The sequence below is a fragment of the Zootoca vivipara genome, chromosome 3 (genome assembly GCF_963506605.1).
Source record: "Zootoca vivipara chromosome 3, rZooViv1.1, whole genome shotgun sequence".
Taxonomy (NCBI): domain Eukaryota; kingdom Metazoa; phylum Chordata; class Lepidosauria; order Squamata; family Lacertidae; genus Zootoca; species Zootoca vivipara.
In genome coordinates, this window is record NC_083278.1 from 107,035,256 (window position 1) to 107,054,567 (window position 19,312).

A 19,312-nucleotide genomic window follows, 5' to 3' on the forward strand; every position below is an offset into this window, starting at 1 on the left:
TCTTATTCCCGTAGCCACAATGGTGCTATGATTTAAGTGAGTTCAAACTGTCAAATTGAATTTGCACAGCAGTATTTCTTTTGTTTTTAAAAAGAAAGAATCAGGATTGGCAAACTGTTTTTCTCTTTGCTTTTCTATTACATCAGGAAAGCAGGGGCAGCTGTAAAAAAATGGAACGAGCATTCACACTTTATAATGTGGGTGCCCTTTGCGGGATCGCGCATAGTGCTACAGTTCTCAGGGAACTTTCTAGTAGAGAGAGGGCTGGCTTGCCTCCCAGCGTTACCCCATTTATAAAAAGGGGGTGGAGCAGACAATAGCCAGGCAGTCGGCTCTGGAGATTCACCCTCCCTTTGTTTAATATTTTCTTGTTTGCAGGTTAACTTTTTCTTCCTGCTTAGCAGGCACTGCTACGGTCTTTGACTGGTTGCTGTTGAAGGACCGGGAAGAAATTTTCCTGCACTGGCAGGTTTTGTCTTCCCCGTAGCAATTCGTCACAACTTTGGTGGCTATGGCCTTCGGTGGAATCCTTTAGTCTTTTCTTCCCTATAATGGGAGAGGGGGGCTTGAAGTGGTGACTCACCCCCCTGCGGTGGCGATTCCAGGGTCCCTTCTTAAGGGGTTATATATAATGGGTGTCACTGGCCGTACACTGAAAGGTTGTCAGTGAACTACCCTGCGTGCGGGGATATGGGTTGGCTCCCTGCTACACTTACATCTCGCAGAGCACCCCCATATCCTATTTACCCTGATGAGCCCCAGTTCCCCCAGCTGGGGGGCTGGGAGGGATACACACCCAAGGCCTAAGCCAAGGTCTTCCTACATTTGGAAGTAAGTTTAATGAAGTTGTGGCCTAATTTTAATTCCATAATGTTGTCAGAGTCTTTATTCCTTTCTTATGATCCCTGGGGCCTGGGGCTGTCACGCCTGGTCACGCAATGGCTTTGCAATATTTGCAATAAGAGCAATATTATTGTTGCTATTGATTCAGTTTTATCTATTGGTTCTACACTTTCAACTCACAACTGTCTCGCCTTAGCAGTTTCATTCCAAAGCCTGATCAGTTTTTTTAAAAAATAATCATAATCATAATCATTGACCACTTGGAAATTGCTGAGAGATACTTAATACTTAATGTTTGTATAGCACTCTAAGTTTTCCAAGAGCTTCATATGGATTAAAGGTAAAGGTAAAGGGACCCCTGGCCATTAGGTCCAGCAATTTGGAGGGAGCAGGGGACAAGCCCTGGCTGTCTATATGCTACCAAGTCTGCTTCAAAGTCCTTATATTTATGTCCAATCAAACTTGGAGCCAAGGTACACCTTTTGCTTTATAGACCTGCCCATTTTTTAAAAAGGATGTACCAGGTAGGTTCTTTTGATTGTATCATTTTTAGCTGCGCCCCACCATATTACAATGTAGGGCAGAGCCTTTTTGGTGAAGGCACCCCATCATCAGGATTTGTGGGCAAATTACACAACAACAGCTGTTTACTGAACATTCATTCTAATTTGATCGGGGTGTGCATATATGACATTGCATGAAACAATTGCCATCCCACCCTTTCCACTGCAGTCTCCAATCACTTCCCTTCCTGCAAAAAGTCTGAGGATTAAAAAGATAAATAAAAATGGAAAGGAAACACATTGGTTCCGCAAGAGCGCCAAAGCGACTTTAATTGTGCAACCTGAATTTTCTAGCATGTGAATTTGTTTTATTTATTTCATAAAGTGTATGCATCATCCCCACAAAACAGTGACAGTCTGGAAGCACCCTTAGTTATTTGAGCGGAATCTGATCCCAGGTTTGATGTTTTGGATCACTGGTCAATTACTTTCCTGCCTTGTTTTTAGTAACAGCATTGTGAAAAAGGTGTTTGCCAGACATTGTTGGACTCCAACCCCCATCACCCTTGATGGGTCAAGTTGCCTGGGGCTGATAGGAGTTGTAGTTGTCAATAATCTTTCTACATTATTTTCCATGCTTTTCTTTTAAGTTATTGCTCAGACATAATCTTCCTCTTCTCTAGTTTTGTGATCGCCAAGGAGCAAATACCAGCAAATATATGTAGAAGGCGAGTTATAAAAACTTACCTGATTTGTGCTCTCAACCAGTTTTGAAATGAATGTAGAAATTGAAATAATGTTATTGCTCACATTTTACACAGAAATGACTTCAAATTTCTTACATTTGTATCATGCCTTTCTCACTTGAAATACTGCCGACAGGAAGATTAGTACATTTTAAATCAGGAAATACTCTTATTTAGTAGTAAAGTTATGAAGGTAGTCAGGTAAGTACTGGGGTTCAAACATATTTTTGTATGTGTCAGTGACTCCAAGCTGAAGTCTTCCTCCTGCGTTTTATTCCATCAATAGCTGAAAATGACGGTGGAAATTCCAAAGACATAATACTTTGCAATGTGGGTCACTGTCTAGCCACCCTGATAAATCAACCAATGTCTCAAATGTAGATTATCTGTTAAAAAAACACCAAGGCTTGTTTTCTGAATTATTATCACACTTATTCATACCCATTTCAGGTTACAAATAATTTCTCTGTGTTGCACAGAGCTAGATTTGCTGTTATACGAATCACATGGAAATATCAACCTCCTACTGTGGGTGTAACAGACAACAGGGGAGAAAATCTAGTTCACTCCACACGTTAATGTAAACCTACATAATTCACATTTATCAAATCAAAATGAAGCAAGCCTTCAAAATTCACGTATTAGTGGAAAGGGTGCATAAGATTGGTGAAAACTGCTTCACTATTGTTCAATTTTTCTTTTTCTTTTTCAAAAATAATTTTTATTGATTTTATACCACTTACAAAAATCACAAACAAAAATATATAAAGTAGAAAAAAATAAAGAAAAAGAAAAGAAAAAAAACTCCAATATCAAATCTTATTTCTTAACATTGCAGACTTCCTCGCATCTCCCTCTTGAGTTCATTTTTTAATGACTAAATTTTGCAGTTTCCAAATATCACCCATATTTTCTCAAAATCTCTTAATTTTACATCATATCTTATAATTTAAACCTTAATTCTTAAACATTTATCATTACAAGAATCTTTCTCATTTAAATTCAATCTACTATATTACTGAATTATACTCCTTTTACTTCTGTACCCTAATTTTAATAACATTCTGATATCCCAATTCTCTTAACTTTTATTCTACTCCAAAACCACTATTCCCTACCCAAAAATATCCATACATCAATTTCTATATCTTCTTTTTATAATACCACCTTTAAGACTAATTCAACCCCCCTTCCCTTGGAATCAGTATCTCCAGAGATTTCAGCTAGCTCCTTAAAACTTTCCAGATTCAGACCGTCTTTATCCATTCAATAAAATGCTAAACCAATATTCCACCTTCACCCCACTCCTACTCTGTCCCAATCCAACCCTTGCTCAACCCTCTTCTTCAACTGCTGCATTCCCAACTCTTTATCTTCACTCTTATTCTCTTTCTGTCCCCAGCCTGCATCCTGCCCCCCCCCTGGTGAGGCAACCTTCTAGATTATTTCTTTTTTAAGATACTTTTGAATCAAAACCAGATCCTGTTCCCCCCCTCCCACCGGTGGAACAGTAATTTCCCTCTCTTATTCCTCTTCTTCCTTTTCTTCTTCTTCTTTATATTTTCCAAAGTTCAAATCTACTAATTCAAAGTTCAAGTCTGTTCGTTCAACAATCTTCTCCTTTAAAATTACTGTACTGTTTTTCCATTAGGGTTGAGCATCTCCTCTTTCATTTCCAGAATTTTTTCCAAGACTAAGTCCCAAAGTATATTTTCATCCTCAGAATCCAGAACCTTCTCCTCCAACCTGTTATTGTTCTCCATTTCTATGAATATGACAGAGCAGGAAATGGTACTGTTGTTTTTTATTTTTATTTTTTCCCCCAAGCCTTAAAAGGATAAAGTCACGTCCAAACTGGTTCCAACTTCTATTTCTTTAATCTTCCTCCTATTATTTCAATCTTAAGTTCAATACTGAGCAGCCTTCAATTTTTTTTAACTTTTGTTGCATCCTCTTTCCCCTGTTGATAGCTCTCAGCCTCCAGTAAGCAAGCACATTCCTTTCTATTGTGACGTCATAATGGCGGCTAGCCGATCCTTCCTTTGAGCCGACTCCAATTTCCAGAGGGGTTTCCCCTTGTCGGAACACAGTCCTTTGCAGAGATTAAAACACAGTTCAACTCTCCCCTTTACTCTGCCTTGGGGAAAGATTTTTAAATCAATTTTTGGGCGATACAAAGCTTGCTTTCACTTCCCGGCTTCAGACAATTTTACTGCATCATCCAGCACTCAAGTGGGGAGACCGACTTCCCTTTTAGGTCTCATCCCATGCCAATTTCTAAGTCCAATTCATAAATTTATTGTTCAATTATTCTTGTTGCACTTTTATCCCACCCTTTCTCCGAACATGCTTTGTTTTATAAATATAAAATACATTGTATTACAGGGAAATTGCTTTCAAAAATGTTTGCATTATAATAAATGTGAAGTAAAATGCTGAGAACATTTTTATGAGGATTTCCCCCTTCCTTGGCTGCTTCGTAAATTTGTGACAAGCTGAATTTAAGATTGGAAAAGTGCGAAGCTGAGAGAAAGCAAAACTAACAGAACCACCATTCCTAGGTGCATCTAAATCAGTACATTAAGCAGGAAATAGTCTTCTGAAGACTTTCAATAAGGCCTTCAAAAATGCTGAAAAATTAAATGGACAGCATCCTGTGCCCAGCTTGCAATGGGAGCCGTGCCTGGATGGCAATTCTAACTATCTTGTCAAACGTGATTTGTTACACTCATTGTGAAGTACCAGATATTAAGGAAACAGTTTACAAGGTCTCAGTAATAAGCTGCTGAATGCCTAATGGAGATAAGAAGAGATATTTCATGCATTTTAATAGGCACAAATGTAAAACACACTAGACACCGAAAAGCCATTTTAATAGAAGAATTTTTTTGTTGGTGGTGACACACAGTTCCAACAAGCTTTTTAATGCTCTTACCTCTTCAGCAAACATATTTCCAATTGAGCTACTGATCTTATTTTCATAATGATAATGCAGAGTAACAGCTTAAAGAGCACAAGAACTAAGTGCCTGCTGGGATCTTTTTATCTAGGAAAAATTCATGAAGTGGGGAATGGATTCACATATCACAATACTGAACTTTTTTCCACTGTGCATGACTAATGCATATTTATTTCTATATGGAAATATATTCCATGCAAAAAACGAAAGAACTAATTAAAAGTAAACCCCTAAAAAGCCTATACTCTGAGAGCAAAGTAGAAGCTAAGAAAGAGATTAAATGGATGGAATAGTAGGCACAACCATGCATAGAAGTTCTAAAGGAGATATTAATGGCTCATTCAGGGAATCTACTTGGTTTAAACCTTGTTTGCAAAATTTAACCGGCATATAGTATACAGGATACCTCATGTCTGTGGCAAGCCATGACTCTCTCTTTCTCCCAAGAGAGCATGTGGATTCTCCAGAACACACAGTGTTTCTGATTCAGCAAACAAATACACAAGGAACACCCAAACTCTATGTAATTGAAATGATGACCAGACAAACTACTATGGATCGTACACAGTAGGGGTGGACAACCTCCAACCCATGGCGAAACCAGCAAGACTCCCAATTTGGCCCACAAGGCTCCCCCCCTCCAAACTATGTCTGATGTGGCTGGGCTGGCTTTGGGCCGGAGTTCCCCATGGGAAAGTAGGTTGCACAGCCAATCCCTGCAGAAAGCAGCCTTGAAGGCATCTAATGGCAGTAAAGTCCATCGGCAGAAAAAGAAGGGGGCATTGACAGAAGCATAGCAGCCTTGGTTTTTACTTACAGTTCCTCCCAGGGAACATTTGTTAATTTGTCACCAGGGCCGGCACATCCATTTAGGCAAACTAGGCAGCTGCCTAGGGCGCCAAAATGGAGGGGGCGCTGGCCAGCCTGCCCGCTGCCCGCCGCCTGCGCCCCCGGTGCCGCCTCCACTGCGCCTGTCACCTGTTGAGCGGCTTCAGGCAGCTATCCTGAGGCACGCGCTTGCCTCCAGAGAGCGGCCTGAAGCCACTAAACAGCTGACAGGTGCAGTGGAGGCGGCCCCAGGCTCGCGCGAGCCTGGGCCACCTTGCCGCGCCTCTCTCCTGTTTTTAATTTAATTTTTGTTTTTTTGTTTTTTTTTCTACTTTTTATTTTTTCTACTTTTTATTATTATTGTTTCTATTTTTTTCTATTTGCTATTTTTAATTTTTTAATTTTTATTTATTATTCATTTATTTATTATTAATGGGAGGGCGGTGGCCAGAAAGTGATCTCGCCTAGGGTGCAAAAAACCCTAGCACTGGCCCTGTTTGTAACTGCTGGTAGAAAAAGAAGCTTGAGAAAATGGAAGAGAACGGATGCCAGGAAGGGTGGGACTGATAAACAGAGGCATTAAAAGTGAATAATAAAGACGGAAGAGAGCAGGGAAAGTAGGCAGTGAGCTATCAGCCAAGAATTCTCAGTGATTATAGACTCTGAAATTACATCCGCAAGCTCCTTTAGTACCCCTGGGTGCAGCTCATCAGGCCCTGGAGATCTGAATTCATTTATAGTAGGTAGGTGTTCCCTATCCACCTCTTTTCCTATCTTGGGCCCTGCATCGTTTAACCTGTTATTACTAGGTTGGGCAATGCTTTCCTTTTGGGAGAAGACAGAGGTGAAGTAGGTACTGATCAGTTCTGCCCTCTCTCTGTTTCTCCATCAGCATTTCTTCTCCACACAGAGGACCTATTGATTGCTTGTTCTTCCTCTTGCTTCAAACACAGAACACAGAACAAACATTATTATCTATCTTGCAATCCTGAGCACACTGAACTTTAACCTTCCTGACCTTCTCCCTGAAACTGTTGCCTACTTAGGTATACTATTCCTTCCTACTTTGCCTTTTATTCCATACATGCCCTTCTTGGCTCTCAGCTCATCTCTAAACCACGGTGGTTTATTTAGATGCCTCCCACTTTTCTTCCTCGTAATTGTTTGCATTTGTACCTGCAGTATTTCATCTCTCTAGGAAACTCTCATTCATCTTGAACTCCTCTTTGAGTATTTCTGACCATGGGATCTCATCCAGCAGTTCCTTAAGCTTTTTGACACCAGCATTTTTAAAGTCCAAAGTACATGTCTGACTGCACCCAGCTTTCCCTTGCCTCTGTATCACGTAACCCAAGAGGACAAGATCACATCCTCCAAGTTTTGCAGTACTTCCACCTCATTTATCAGTACTCCCTTGTTAGTGAGGCCCAAGTCCAAGATAGATTATCCCCTTGTTGCTTCTGCCAGCTTCTGGGAAATGAAACTGTCAATGAGGCTATTGAAGAATTTGTTGGACTTTACATTCTTGGCAGAGTTTCACTTGCAGCAGGTATCAGAGTAACTGAAGTCTCCCATGACTACAATATCTCTCCTTTTTAAATGTTTGGTAATCAGACCACACAAGTCTTTGGTCAGGCTTGGAGGTCTGTAGCAGGAACCTGCAGTAAGGTCACTTACTGATGATTTGAAAAATGCACGAGGCGTAAAAATAATAATACCCATTTTGTCCTTTGTCATTTCACCTTTGCCCTAATGTATTCTCGTTCTTACTAATACAATCTTTCTTTTTTTCTTCCAATTAGCATCTGCTTAGGTTTCAGGTCCCATAAATGCTCATTATGCAGTCATATTTTCTGTTGAAGTTTCTCATGGAATTAATGGCCTTTAAAAAAGAGACTTAATCCAATAATTCTCTGACCCAATGTTCCACATGTCCCCTGATGTATCCCCAGAGGAAGAAGAAGAACCCTATTCATTCTATTATTGGACATCTCCCTGTTATTGTAAACAAGTGCCTACAGAAAATGCATTCTGAAACTTTTTGTAATTGTGTAGAAAACAAGTGGCATCTTTTTCTCAACCTTGGAGAAAACTGCATGTGCTCATCTACACCAACGAAGGTACAGGAACCTTCACTGCACCTGATGGGGTTTTGTTTCTTTGAAAAAGAGTACTGACAGACCAGAGAAAGCTCTTTGAATGTTCAACTTAATGCTCCAAGAGCACAAATGCAAGCTGTACTCTAGCTTATACCAGCCTGCCTCCCCCAGACTAAACAAAAACAAAGCCACATCACCTTGGGGCAGTTCCAACAGAGCTTCAAAGATCTCACTGGGCCACCTAATCAGTGTCTTATTTCCTGTCTGGAAATCATGAGTCTATCCTATCATTCCCTGGCTAGGGAGAAAAAAAAAGTTGGTGTGCCATTTGACACTAGAGCAGAGCTTCCCAAACTTTTCATGTTGGTGACACAGTTTTTTAGACATGCATCATTTTGCAACACAGTAATTCAGTTTTACTAGCAAACTGGAGGTTGAACTAACCTCTTTCCAGCGTCCGCGTGACACACCTAAACATTGCAGCCGGCACACCAACATGCCGCGAAACACAGTTTGGAAAGCTCTGCACTAGAGAATAAGAATAATAATAATATTATTTAAATGCCACCCATCTGACTGGGTTGCCCCAGCCACTCTGGGCGGCTTCCAGCAAAATAATAATAATAAAAAACAAACAGATGGGCTGCATGTCAGGATTCTGCCATCTTTTTGGGGTGCACCAATAACTACTTTTCCGCCCATTTCGACAAGGTTGAAGTATTTTTGAGCCTTGGATGTTGGGAGTGGGATAGCAACCCACAAAGAGCTGTGAGATGCAAGAGGAGGAGGAGGAGGAGGAGGAGGAGGAGGAGGAGGAGGAGGAGGAGGAGGAGAAGAAGAAGAAGAAGAAGAAGAAGAAGAAGAAGAAGAAGAAGAAGAAGAAGAAGAAGAAGAAGAAGAGCCTGCATCAGGTTGACTATGGTATGGTTTGATGATCAAGCTAACAACAATTTGAACAGGTGTGCTTGGGTTTCCACCTCATTCCTATTCCATTTTGTAAGAAAGCAGCACTTCCTGCTAAATATTAAGTGTTTTCCACCTTTGGGTGTCTAGATAATAATTGTTGCTTTCCCAGCCCTTGAACCATTCATTCTTGCTTCTGTGCCATCTTGAAACTGCATTCCATATACACCAGCAGAATAAAACTATGCATGGGAGCATAGGAACATGAACAGTTGCCTCATACTGAATCAGACTGTTCTTTGCATTGACTAGCTGTGACTCCCAAGGAGCTTCAGATAGAATCTGGAGATTTGGAGATTGAACCTAGGACCTTTGGCAGGCAAAGCAGATGCTCTGCTACAGATGTTTTTTTAATATATATATACCCGAGTAGAGATTTTATGACTGTGTTTCTGGCAAAAAGAGAGAGAATGAAATCTACTGATCTTTTAATTTGGTTGGCGTCCCCTTCCTTCTGTTCTCTTACTTTGATAACTATATATGAGCAGTGGTAGCAAGATCTGAACTTGTAGCTTGCATCATTCTGAGCTGGTTTTAATGATATGATCTTTTTCGCTTTTCTCAGACACAACAGGAAAATCGAAACTGCAGCTTTTGAATATACAGCAGTAAAGGCCTATAAGGTGCCCATATCAACCAACCAAGCATGCAACCTAATTTGCTGCATTCTGGGGCTTTTTATTTACTTGCGGGGACGACGACAGATACTTTTATTCTGCCCAATCCATGCAGTAAATCCTATAAGAATAACACATGGATAATGTATTAGTCAATTTGATCATCAAACGAGATTTTGCAGTTTCCGCAGGAGAATGGATGGCGGTCGCTTATGTGCCCAGTGCAGTACTGAAAGCTTGAGATATCAGGGAGATGAATGGTCTTTATTAAGTTTCTGCCTCTCTCAGAGATGCAAGCTGAGAAATGTGTTGCATCCGAACTGCGTGTTTGATCTTCCATCCACTTATCTTTCCCTAGCATTTGCCAATAAGATAATAGAGGTGGAAACTGCTTGGGTGGCCTGAGGATTGCAGAAATTCTTGCAAGTGAAAATTGCAAGGCACTTGCAAAGGGGCATGTCACATGAGCGAATCAGGCCTCCTCAAAGCGCCTTCCCAATGCCCTGTGGATAGCCACTGCCTAGCCCTAGACCATACGACCAGCTGCAACTGGGCTGCGATTGGGGAGCTATGACATGTGAAGCAAGACAGTAACCAAATTCTGCATGATCATTACTGAGGTTGAGGCTTTTGTCCATTTGGGTGCCATTTTGAATCAAAATGGTGGGTTGAGCCATTCCAAACTGCACCGATTTGGAAACAAACAAACAAACAAATGGCATTATCCACAGCAACGCGTGGCCGGGTCAGCTAGTCCATTTATAAATCTCAGTAAGTTTTGGTTGCTTAGAATTCCTGAGCTGGGTATCCTCTGCTAGTGAGTCAATAACAGTTGATTAAGCATGCAGGCCCTCTCAGCAGTCTAGGAAGTGGAGCATGGAGCACTGAAATCACTCTTGGGGAAACACTTCCACTGATCACTGCTACTGTCTTGAAAGCGAAGAAACGGGTCCAGTAATTTCAAACACTGACATCTGGTACTGTTTATCAACGTTGATGTGGCTCCCTCCATTGGTTAGGCGCTGGGTAATCCCGTACTCATCCAAGTAAAAGTTCCTGTACCTGTTTTCGGGCCTTCCCTTCCTTGCTTCCTTTTGTAGAGAGCAGAACTTCAGGTGTGTCATGCAGCATGGAGGCATGAAAGGAAGGGCAACAGAAGATTGTTGTCTTCTGCTTCAGTAGCCAACCTAAGAGCTAGGGTGATTTGCTGGAGGGAGTGCTAGTTTTGGTTTGGCAAGACCTAGTATCGACTCCCCGCTCAAGCATCACACTCACTGGGTAACTTGGTATCACTGTCAGCCTCAACTGGCATTCCCGATGATAGCATGGTCTCCCTGAAGGAAAGGTGTGATAAAAAGATAAGAGCAATGGCATAAAGGCATGGAGAGAATCTCCTGGCTGCAACTTGGCAGGCCTTCTTGTCTATCTTCTCCGAAACCTCAGCTGAAATCAACCACTGCATCCAGAAAGGGACAGAACACATCATTATAACCAATCTCTAAATTAAGCCACCTGGGAGACTGGTTTAGGGTTTCTCATGATGGCATTTTAGCAGTGGCCTTTTCAGACTGACACGGCTGTGCTTACATGTAGATAAGATCACATTCCAAACAAAGCAAAAAGTGAAAGATCAGAGTTTGACATTTATTGCTGGCCATTTGTCACTTTAAAAGTAGCACGAAAGTTGAAAGGCTTGACTGTCGTATAGAGAACAGACTCTCAGTTTCATGACAGTGGCATATATCAAAATGCCTTCCTACGCACCATTAATCTCTCACAACTAAGAATGGGCATCTCTCCATAGAAGTGGCCCCTTCAAGTTCTAACAAGCCAGCCGCAGAAGCCTTGAGCCACATGAGAGAAACACATAGTATTATTCCAGTGGTGCAAGAAGCAGAGGCACTGCAGAAACTCCGGCAACGCTGCAGGAAGCACTCAAATTAGTGGCTTAAAGTGAATGCCCACCATTAGAAGCGACACAGTGCTGACATACACATCGAGCGCATATGAACGGAAGCATAAGGAATGAAAAGGAAAACATGCAATGCTTCCTTCCATCACCCTAAAGTGCCTACTAAAAAAACAAAAACAAAAACAGATCCAGTAATGAAGGGGGGAAAGCAGCAAAGTGGATGCAAAAAATATCTCTGAGTATCAGCTGAGGCCTACTGAGACCTGACAATTAGGGAAGAGAGCTTTTCAGTCAGCGAGAGCCAGAGGAAGTGGGATAATAGGCAAAATATCTGCCTGTGTGTGCTTTTTAATTGAAAGTGCAATCTTCAAGTACAACCCATTAAGTATGGTTCCATTTCAAGTCCCATTAAAGAGTAACAGACACATGGGTCGCTTGAGTACTGCTATCCGCAGGGAAGGAAGTGATGGAAGAACGGAAAGGAAACAAAGAGGTTTGTTGCACAGAGGAAGAGGTGGGGGGATGTTGCGAGGCACCTTGGCTACATGTGCAGAAGACCAGTCAAGGGAACAGCGTTGGCACTGGGTCATGCCTCAGTTCTAAGGTAGACCGTTAAAAGGGAGGAGAACACGGCAGCGTATGTGTTTTAAGGCCTGTAGTACAAATTGGCCTTGCACAACAACAGCAACAGAAAGATTCCTTTCTTAAATTTCTTCCTTTGTCATATTTGTTCTCCCATCATCTTATGATAAGGGAGCTGTTTCCAGAAGAGAAGTGGGAGAAATACTGTGGTTGCCATCAGGAGATGTTTGGTGTCGCCTGCATTGCCCTGGGTCGTCCTAGGAGCCTTCATACGGGAGTTGCTTAATGGATACTTTGTCTTGGTCTGTTTATAGCTTGTGTGTTCACTTAAATGTTTATATATGTTAAATGAACTGTAAATGGTTGAGTCATTGTCTTTTCCCAGTGTAACGTTGCACTGATACTGTATGTTTGATTAAGCATTGTCATTGAATTACAGTATTTAGACTTTGATATTATCATTATTTTGTGAACTGCTTTGAGCACAGATTTACTTGTGGGAAAATGTGGTATGTAAATAAATTGGCAACAGTAAAGACATCCAGCTGTATTCTCCAACGTGGCTTTCTAGTCTAAATGATTTTGGGGCTCTATTTTTCTCGCAATAGTCATGTTCCCTTTACAGCTGGTAAGCATTTCCACAAAAATATCACATACAATGTGATAAGCATGGATATAGAAAAGGAAAACCAACCTAACAGCCACAGTGTAGAAGCAAAGTATTTGCTTTGTATTTTATTCCATTGGCTGATACATTACCCGCTTGAATCTCCATGACACACTCTGGTCCAGTCTTGCTGTTCCGTCTGTTAATTCTCTTTCAATGGAGTTCCACTGCTCAGCCATGTTCCAGGTGCTCCCATGTTGGTACCTGTAGTTCTATCCGGGTGTCCCTAAGCTACAGGAACATGGAGTTTACTGGAAGGACCAATGTTGGGAATGCTATGAATGTCTTCGGTGTATTCACAATAAACGCCAACATTCGGTGCTGGAAATGGCCACAATTATTTATGCCTTCTTGACAATTGGTGGCAGTGTTTACATGACCAGAGCAACTCATAGTGATAGTCATTTACAGCTGATTTGTTTCCTATCTTTAATGACGCTTGAGTGATACCTGGTCACTGAAACTGTAGATTCCTAAGGATGCATTGCATACCTAAAATTCAACATGCTTAACTGAAGCAGACAGTCAGCATGATTTTATCATAAGAGGAAATCTATGGTGCAGCTGAAATAAATATATTCACCAGAATTCTGTATGTATATTGACTGATCTCAAACAGCCTGTATATATTCTTACAATATTTCCCTAAATATTCGCTGGAGATTTACTATCAACACGTGTCACACTAGTACATTTGATAACAGCATTTGATGCCTGACAGTACAAACAAAATGATATTTAGCATGTGACAGCATACTGAAGATAAAATGCAATGGTATTTGGTATTTTATATTATTTGACAGTTGACAGTTTTTGATGCCTGCTAAAACGAAAACATTTAAGAGACGTCAGAAAGTTCTGAGGTAAAATGATTTTAATTTTGAATTCAAAGCATTTAAAATTTGGTGTGGGTTTCGAATATTTGCAAACGATCATTCCAGTTCCAGTTTATGATAATTTGCTTCTATCAAAATATGGAAAGAAGAAACTGCAAAAGAGTCTGAAATGAAGGTGTGGAAAAAGAGAAATGACTACATGAAAACCAACCACGTCCCTTAGCTTGCTCTATGTCTGGGGACTCATGTTAACAGTTTCAAAGTTTTACGCAGATGATGTAGTTAACTTAACTGCAACTTACTTACGTTCACCTTTTGACTCAGTGCTCCAGTCGTGGGACGAGAAAAGACACAACTGCCATAGCAGCCATGACTAAAACACACCAATGATACATTACTTTCCCCACCTTACATGCAGTTAACAGATGAACGGCCAATGTGCATGTAGAGTTCACCTGTTTGTTGCACACCTACCAGGCCTACTTATTGCTATTCATTCCACAAATAGTGCGCACAGAACATGAAAGCACTTTGCCACTTAAGTTTCAGCTCTTAAGCAAGTGTGGTATGCTATTAAGTCAGGTGCGAGGAACATATGGCTCTCTAGGATTTGCTGAAATACAATTCCCACCATCCTTGGCAATTGTCCATACTTGCTAGGAATGCTGGAAGTTGTAGTTCAACAACAATTGGTGGTCAAAAAGTTCCCCAACCAAGTCATATTCAGAATAAAGCCATTGAAAGTAAACACAGCTAAAGTCTGTTGTTTTCAATGGATCTAACTCAGTATATGACTTTGCTGGATATAACCCTTATTACTCGTAGTTCTTCTACACAGTTTTTTTGCTCATAGAAAGGCATTATGGGTATTCCATAGGAAATCTATGTTTCCTATAATATCTGCCATTAGCTCCACAGAACAAATGCACTTCTCAGCAATAACAAAAGTCATTTATTGTGCTTGTGGTGAACTCTTGCTTTCTGTTATACCTGTGACTTTACGCTTGCATTGTGGTTTGTTTGCAATTCAGACACAAATTTTGAAACCTTTCTTGCGGGAGGGCAATTTCTGATTTAAATAGTATTTTCCACCTTCTTGGTACATCACTATTTAAATTGTCACCATGTAAATCTGTGCTTTGGAAAATATTGATCATACTTTTTATACAATGCATGTGTTATATTTGAATGTGAACTACCAGAATACTTGAGATTGAGAATTACAGTCAATATTTCAATGATGATAATTAATAATGATACTTCTGTTCCCGTTAGCTACTTTTCTCCACTTTAGTTTCTATTTTGTCGTATCACATATAGAAAGACCTGTAATTCAGTTTGCCCCACCGAAAGAAGGCAACTGGATGAAAGGCGCACATTTTGTTGTGGTTGTTTTGCACTGGTAATCTCACATTCCAAGGGTTTCAAAACCAACCAACAAACAAACCTGAAACTAGAAAACCCAAAGAGTTTTGAGAATGATGCTTTCGGCAGTAATCCATCAAATGTTCGCCTGCTGCCAAACGCAGTACCGTAAGTAAGCACCATTGCAGTGAACTGGAATTGAATAGCAGTATGTTTCCTGAATGGAAATTCAAATCATGTTCCAGCCAAAGTTAACTACTTTTGAGCCCACTTACCTTCCGTGAGAGAGCTAAGGTTATATTTAAGTCTCTGTCGCTGAAATCAATGGGGAAAAGAAGCATTTAGCTTTGACTCAATCATGCCTCAGTCACTTGGTTTAAAACGAGGGCATGATAGCCATTTTTGTCACACAACATCTCAACATTTAACACTCTCTCCCACACCTCTGCCCACCACAAAAGGAAAACTAGAATGTACTGTACTTACTATAGAAAGTTTGGGAGGTCCACAGACTCAAAATAAAATCACAGTCCACAATCCTCTTTCAGAACATAGCATCTTAATCCAAATAATATCAGAAAGGTTAAAAATTTATCAAGCATGATGTAAGACACATAGGAAAGAACCAATTCAGTCTAAGAGATCTTATATATATTTAGTGTGTAAAAGAAGCCATCACACAAATATAATCTTGCGGGCGGGCCATAAAAAAATATATCATCGATTGCACACCCTCTTTATTTGGAATAGGGAGTTCAATTCTTGGTTTGTAAGAATATCAACAATGGAAGAATAATGTGGGGGGAAACATTGCAAGTGGTGGCAATAGCAAAAATCTTCCAAGGAGATACATAGGCAGAGGCTGATGTGTTCAGGGGTTCTAATATTCTTTCCAATGATCAAGATAATATTCCTTGGATTTCCCCTGGCAGAAGTAGAGCATGCCATGCCACAGAAAGAGAATGAGGGGTGTCTAGAAGAAGATAGGACAGGACCAGAACCATGTGTGGAAATTGCAAGGAAGCAGGTTATAGCTTAAAAACTGGGAGAAAATTCACAATGGTGAAAGCTCTTCAACAATGGAAAAATTTGTTTCAGAGGTTGCCTGGCTCTCGGCTGAAGGCACTTAAAAGAATAGGCTGGGTAGCCATGACTACTAAAGTGGCAGATTACTGCTTTGGATCAGATTACCTTGAAAGTCCTTTCTAGTTCAAAAATGCTATGATACTAACTAAGGAAGAGAGCTGACACTTCGAAAGGGGCTAGCTGAATCTTGTCGCTTTAAATTAGTGAGCTTCTTATTGTAACGTGTAACACATGTATGTTGGGGTGGTGTAGGCATGTAAAAATAATTAAATGGATCTTTAAAGGTGGTAGAATTTATTTATTTATTTATTTAAAAAATTGATTTTAAAGAGCATTTCAAGTAGACAAACATCTTTGTCAGGGACAGTGATAGCTTTTTGCCTCCTGATTTATTTATTGTTATTATTTGCGATTGCCCAGGATTAGTGAATTGGCTATACTCAAAATGCACCAGGTGCAATAGTGGTCTGAAATGCCTTCTGTAAATCATTCAACCATTTTCCCCCCCTTACCACTATTTGAGGTTCCCCTCATTGTTTGCTGGTTTGAAGATGGGCCCCGCCCTCTTTCCTAACTCCTTGATGCTACAGGTAGTCGGCAGCACACATTGAACAACCAGAGTTCCCACACAGTCCCCCTCACCCGCTGCCTTAAATTAACAAAGGCTGTGGAGAAAAGCCACTGGCGTGAACAGATCAATCTGTTAAAGCTCTACCTGGTTTTTGTTGTTGTTCAACGCCGCATAAACAGATTTTGATATACCACACTGTGAAAGTCCATTTCAATATGTATATACCCTTATATTTGGATAGCTTGGGGGGGGCATATGCAGTGTAATCCAATATGTATCCACTCCCAGTGTACAAGACTGCAGACTTATAGAGCAATCGTGACTTCCGACTGGGAAAAAAAGTGGGACTGACAGGGCCGGCCCAAGACATTTTGGTATCTGAGGTGAACCACAAAATGGTGCCGCCGCTGCCAGGGAAGAAAGGGTAAGTGAAGATACCTTTAAGATTTATAAAGTACCTCCTTTGGCCTTCTAGATTGCTGTTTCTTCTCTATGGTTGTGCCCTCTTCAATCCTCCCACCTGCCCTGCACAACAACAAGCAGAACCAGACACAGGTGGCATCTTGTGCCAAATATTGTGGGTGCCTGCAACAAAGGGCTTCAACTTTGCCCATTGACTTTGTGGGCACCCAGCACCCACAGCCTCCTGGAGTTGGCTCCAGTGGAACTATGTTCACAGTCAAGTTCTGTTGTGTGTGTTGTGTGGTGTATTTTTTAAAAAAATGTGTTTCTAATTTGTTTGAGGAAATTTCAATATAAATCTTTTTAAAAACAAAACAAAAAGGCAGATAACTCGTACCTACCAAGTCCCGGACTGCAGAATCTGGGACCGGCAGCCATGTGACACCGGAAGTTGTGTAGACGCAACTTCCGGTGTCACTTTGCCCATCTATGGGCACCAAAAATGGTCGCCGCCGCCTTCAAAAGTCGCGTCTACGCATGTCCGGAAGTGCATAGACACAACTTCTGGTGTCACTCTGCCCATCTATGGGCACCAAAAATGGCTGCCGCCGACACCGGAAGTCGCGTCTACGCACTTCTGGACATGCATAGACACGACTTTTGAAGCCGGTGGCGGCCATTTTTGGTGTCCATAGATGGGCAAATCAGGAAAAAAAGACCGCTGGCAGGCGAATATAAGGGGGAATAACGGGAGAGGAAGTGATACGGGGGACCGCCGGGGAAAGGTAAGAAAAAACGGGGGTTTCCCGGGGAAAACGGGGTACTTGGCAGCTATGAGATAACTCCTCAGTAATTGAGAAATATTAGGGGTATACAGTCATCCTTTCCTCATACACAAGGCATATTTAGTCTTACTGGAACTCAGGGGCAAAACTTCCACAATTGCTTTGACTTTTAGGGAAATTGAAGGATGCTCTGCAGATGACGGAAGACTCTGTGGCATTTCTATTCCTGATTCTTTAAACTGTCCTTGAAACTCCTTAGATGTTTGGCCTGAAATTTCAGGGGATGGGGTGGGGACGGGGACAAGGCAACTCTAGAGCAGGCAAGTCAAGCCATGTGCGATGATTTCTTTTCACACTCATGTAATTTGCTACGTCTTTTTCAAATGCAAGTCATTTTAAGTATGCAAAACAAAAAACCAAAAAAAAAAGGGTGCACACCATGTCTTAATCTAAAGTTTGTGAATATTGCATAAATGGAGGAACAATAAGTTTAAAAATTTTGAATAGGCACTTACTGGAATTACAGTTAATCCTGATACAGTCTAGATGGGGAAGAATAGATGAGAAATGAAAATTTATCCTTCAAAGTAATAGCTGCAGACATCCAATAAAATCACAGTCCACCCTTCCGGGGACAGACACATGCAAACATGGCCACTGCGTGTTCAGATTCTTTCGGTATTGCCATAGAACGCAGATATACGGTGATAAAAAACTTTATAAATAGAAGTGAGTAGAAATAGAGGATAAAAAAAATATGGCCAATTTCAAACAAAGCTACATGGTGACAAATCTAAGTAGGGAATAAAGGATTGCGGGTAAACTGGTCCAGATACTGGATTTAAGCTGGCTGCCACTTTCTCCCCCATATATGAAAGAACAGATTAATCTTCTCAATTTTAATTTAAAAAATAATAAAAGTGCTCCGTCACAATGGGGAATAGTACAAGCCAAGCCAATAATCACACATTCTGGATCGCAGTTAATACCTCAAAGGAGGATGCAACTTTAAAAGCTTAAAATGGTAATTGTAATATTCCAACCACCTTAGATGGTCTCTCAGTCCTCGGAAATAGCCTTAGCTTTTACTGAAGTCGTTCAGTAAACATTAGGAAAAGTGACTTCGTCTCCCCTAGAAATCGCTTATTTTATTAGATTATAGCGAATCGATATTATAATTTGCTTTTTGACTTTCGAGAGGATGCTTTTCGACCTCCTCTCTCTTGCAAGCGTTAGCAAATTTATTTCCGCCTTCATGGTGAATAACAGGCGGGGCAATGCTTTTATTTTATTCATAATGTAAGGGAAGTGTGCACTTTGCATGGGCAAATTGAAACACCCTTCTCAAATTAGCAGTTCCTCTACATGGTCTTTGAGGATCATCAATATTATTGCTTTTATTTCTTAAAAAATAACAACCTAGATTTTGTTTCCATGTAGCTGAGTTTGTCATGTGTCGTCAACCGCATCAGAAAAGTGGTGGCAAACAGCCAAGGCACAGCACCTACATGCCTCTGTCTACAGAAAGCTTTCTTGGAAAAGCCCTCT

General features: G+C 40.8%; 1 protein-coding gene across 27 annotated transcripts in view; it reads right to left on the bottom strand.

Moving 5' to 3' along the window:
* Positions 1-19,312, bottom strand: part of NRXN1 (neurexin 1) — a 947,796-nt gene that overhangs the window by 482,337 nt on the left and 446,147 nt on the right. For 17 of the 27 annotated variants that reach the window (XM_060273115.1, XM_060273105.1, XM_060273098.1 and 14 more), the window contains one exon: positions 18,280-18,306. The exons of the other annotated variants lie outside the window; for them this stretch is intronic. In XM_060273115.1, the coding sequence (XP_060129098.1) occupies positions 18,280-18,306 (27 nt within the window). The remainder of the gene's footprint in view (positions 1-18,279; positions 18,307-19,312) is intronic. 27 annotated transcript variants of the gene reach the window in all.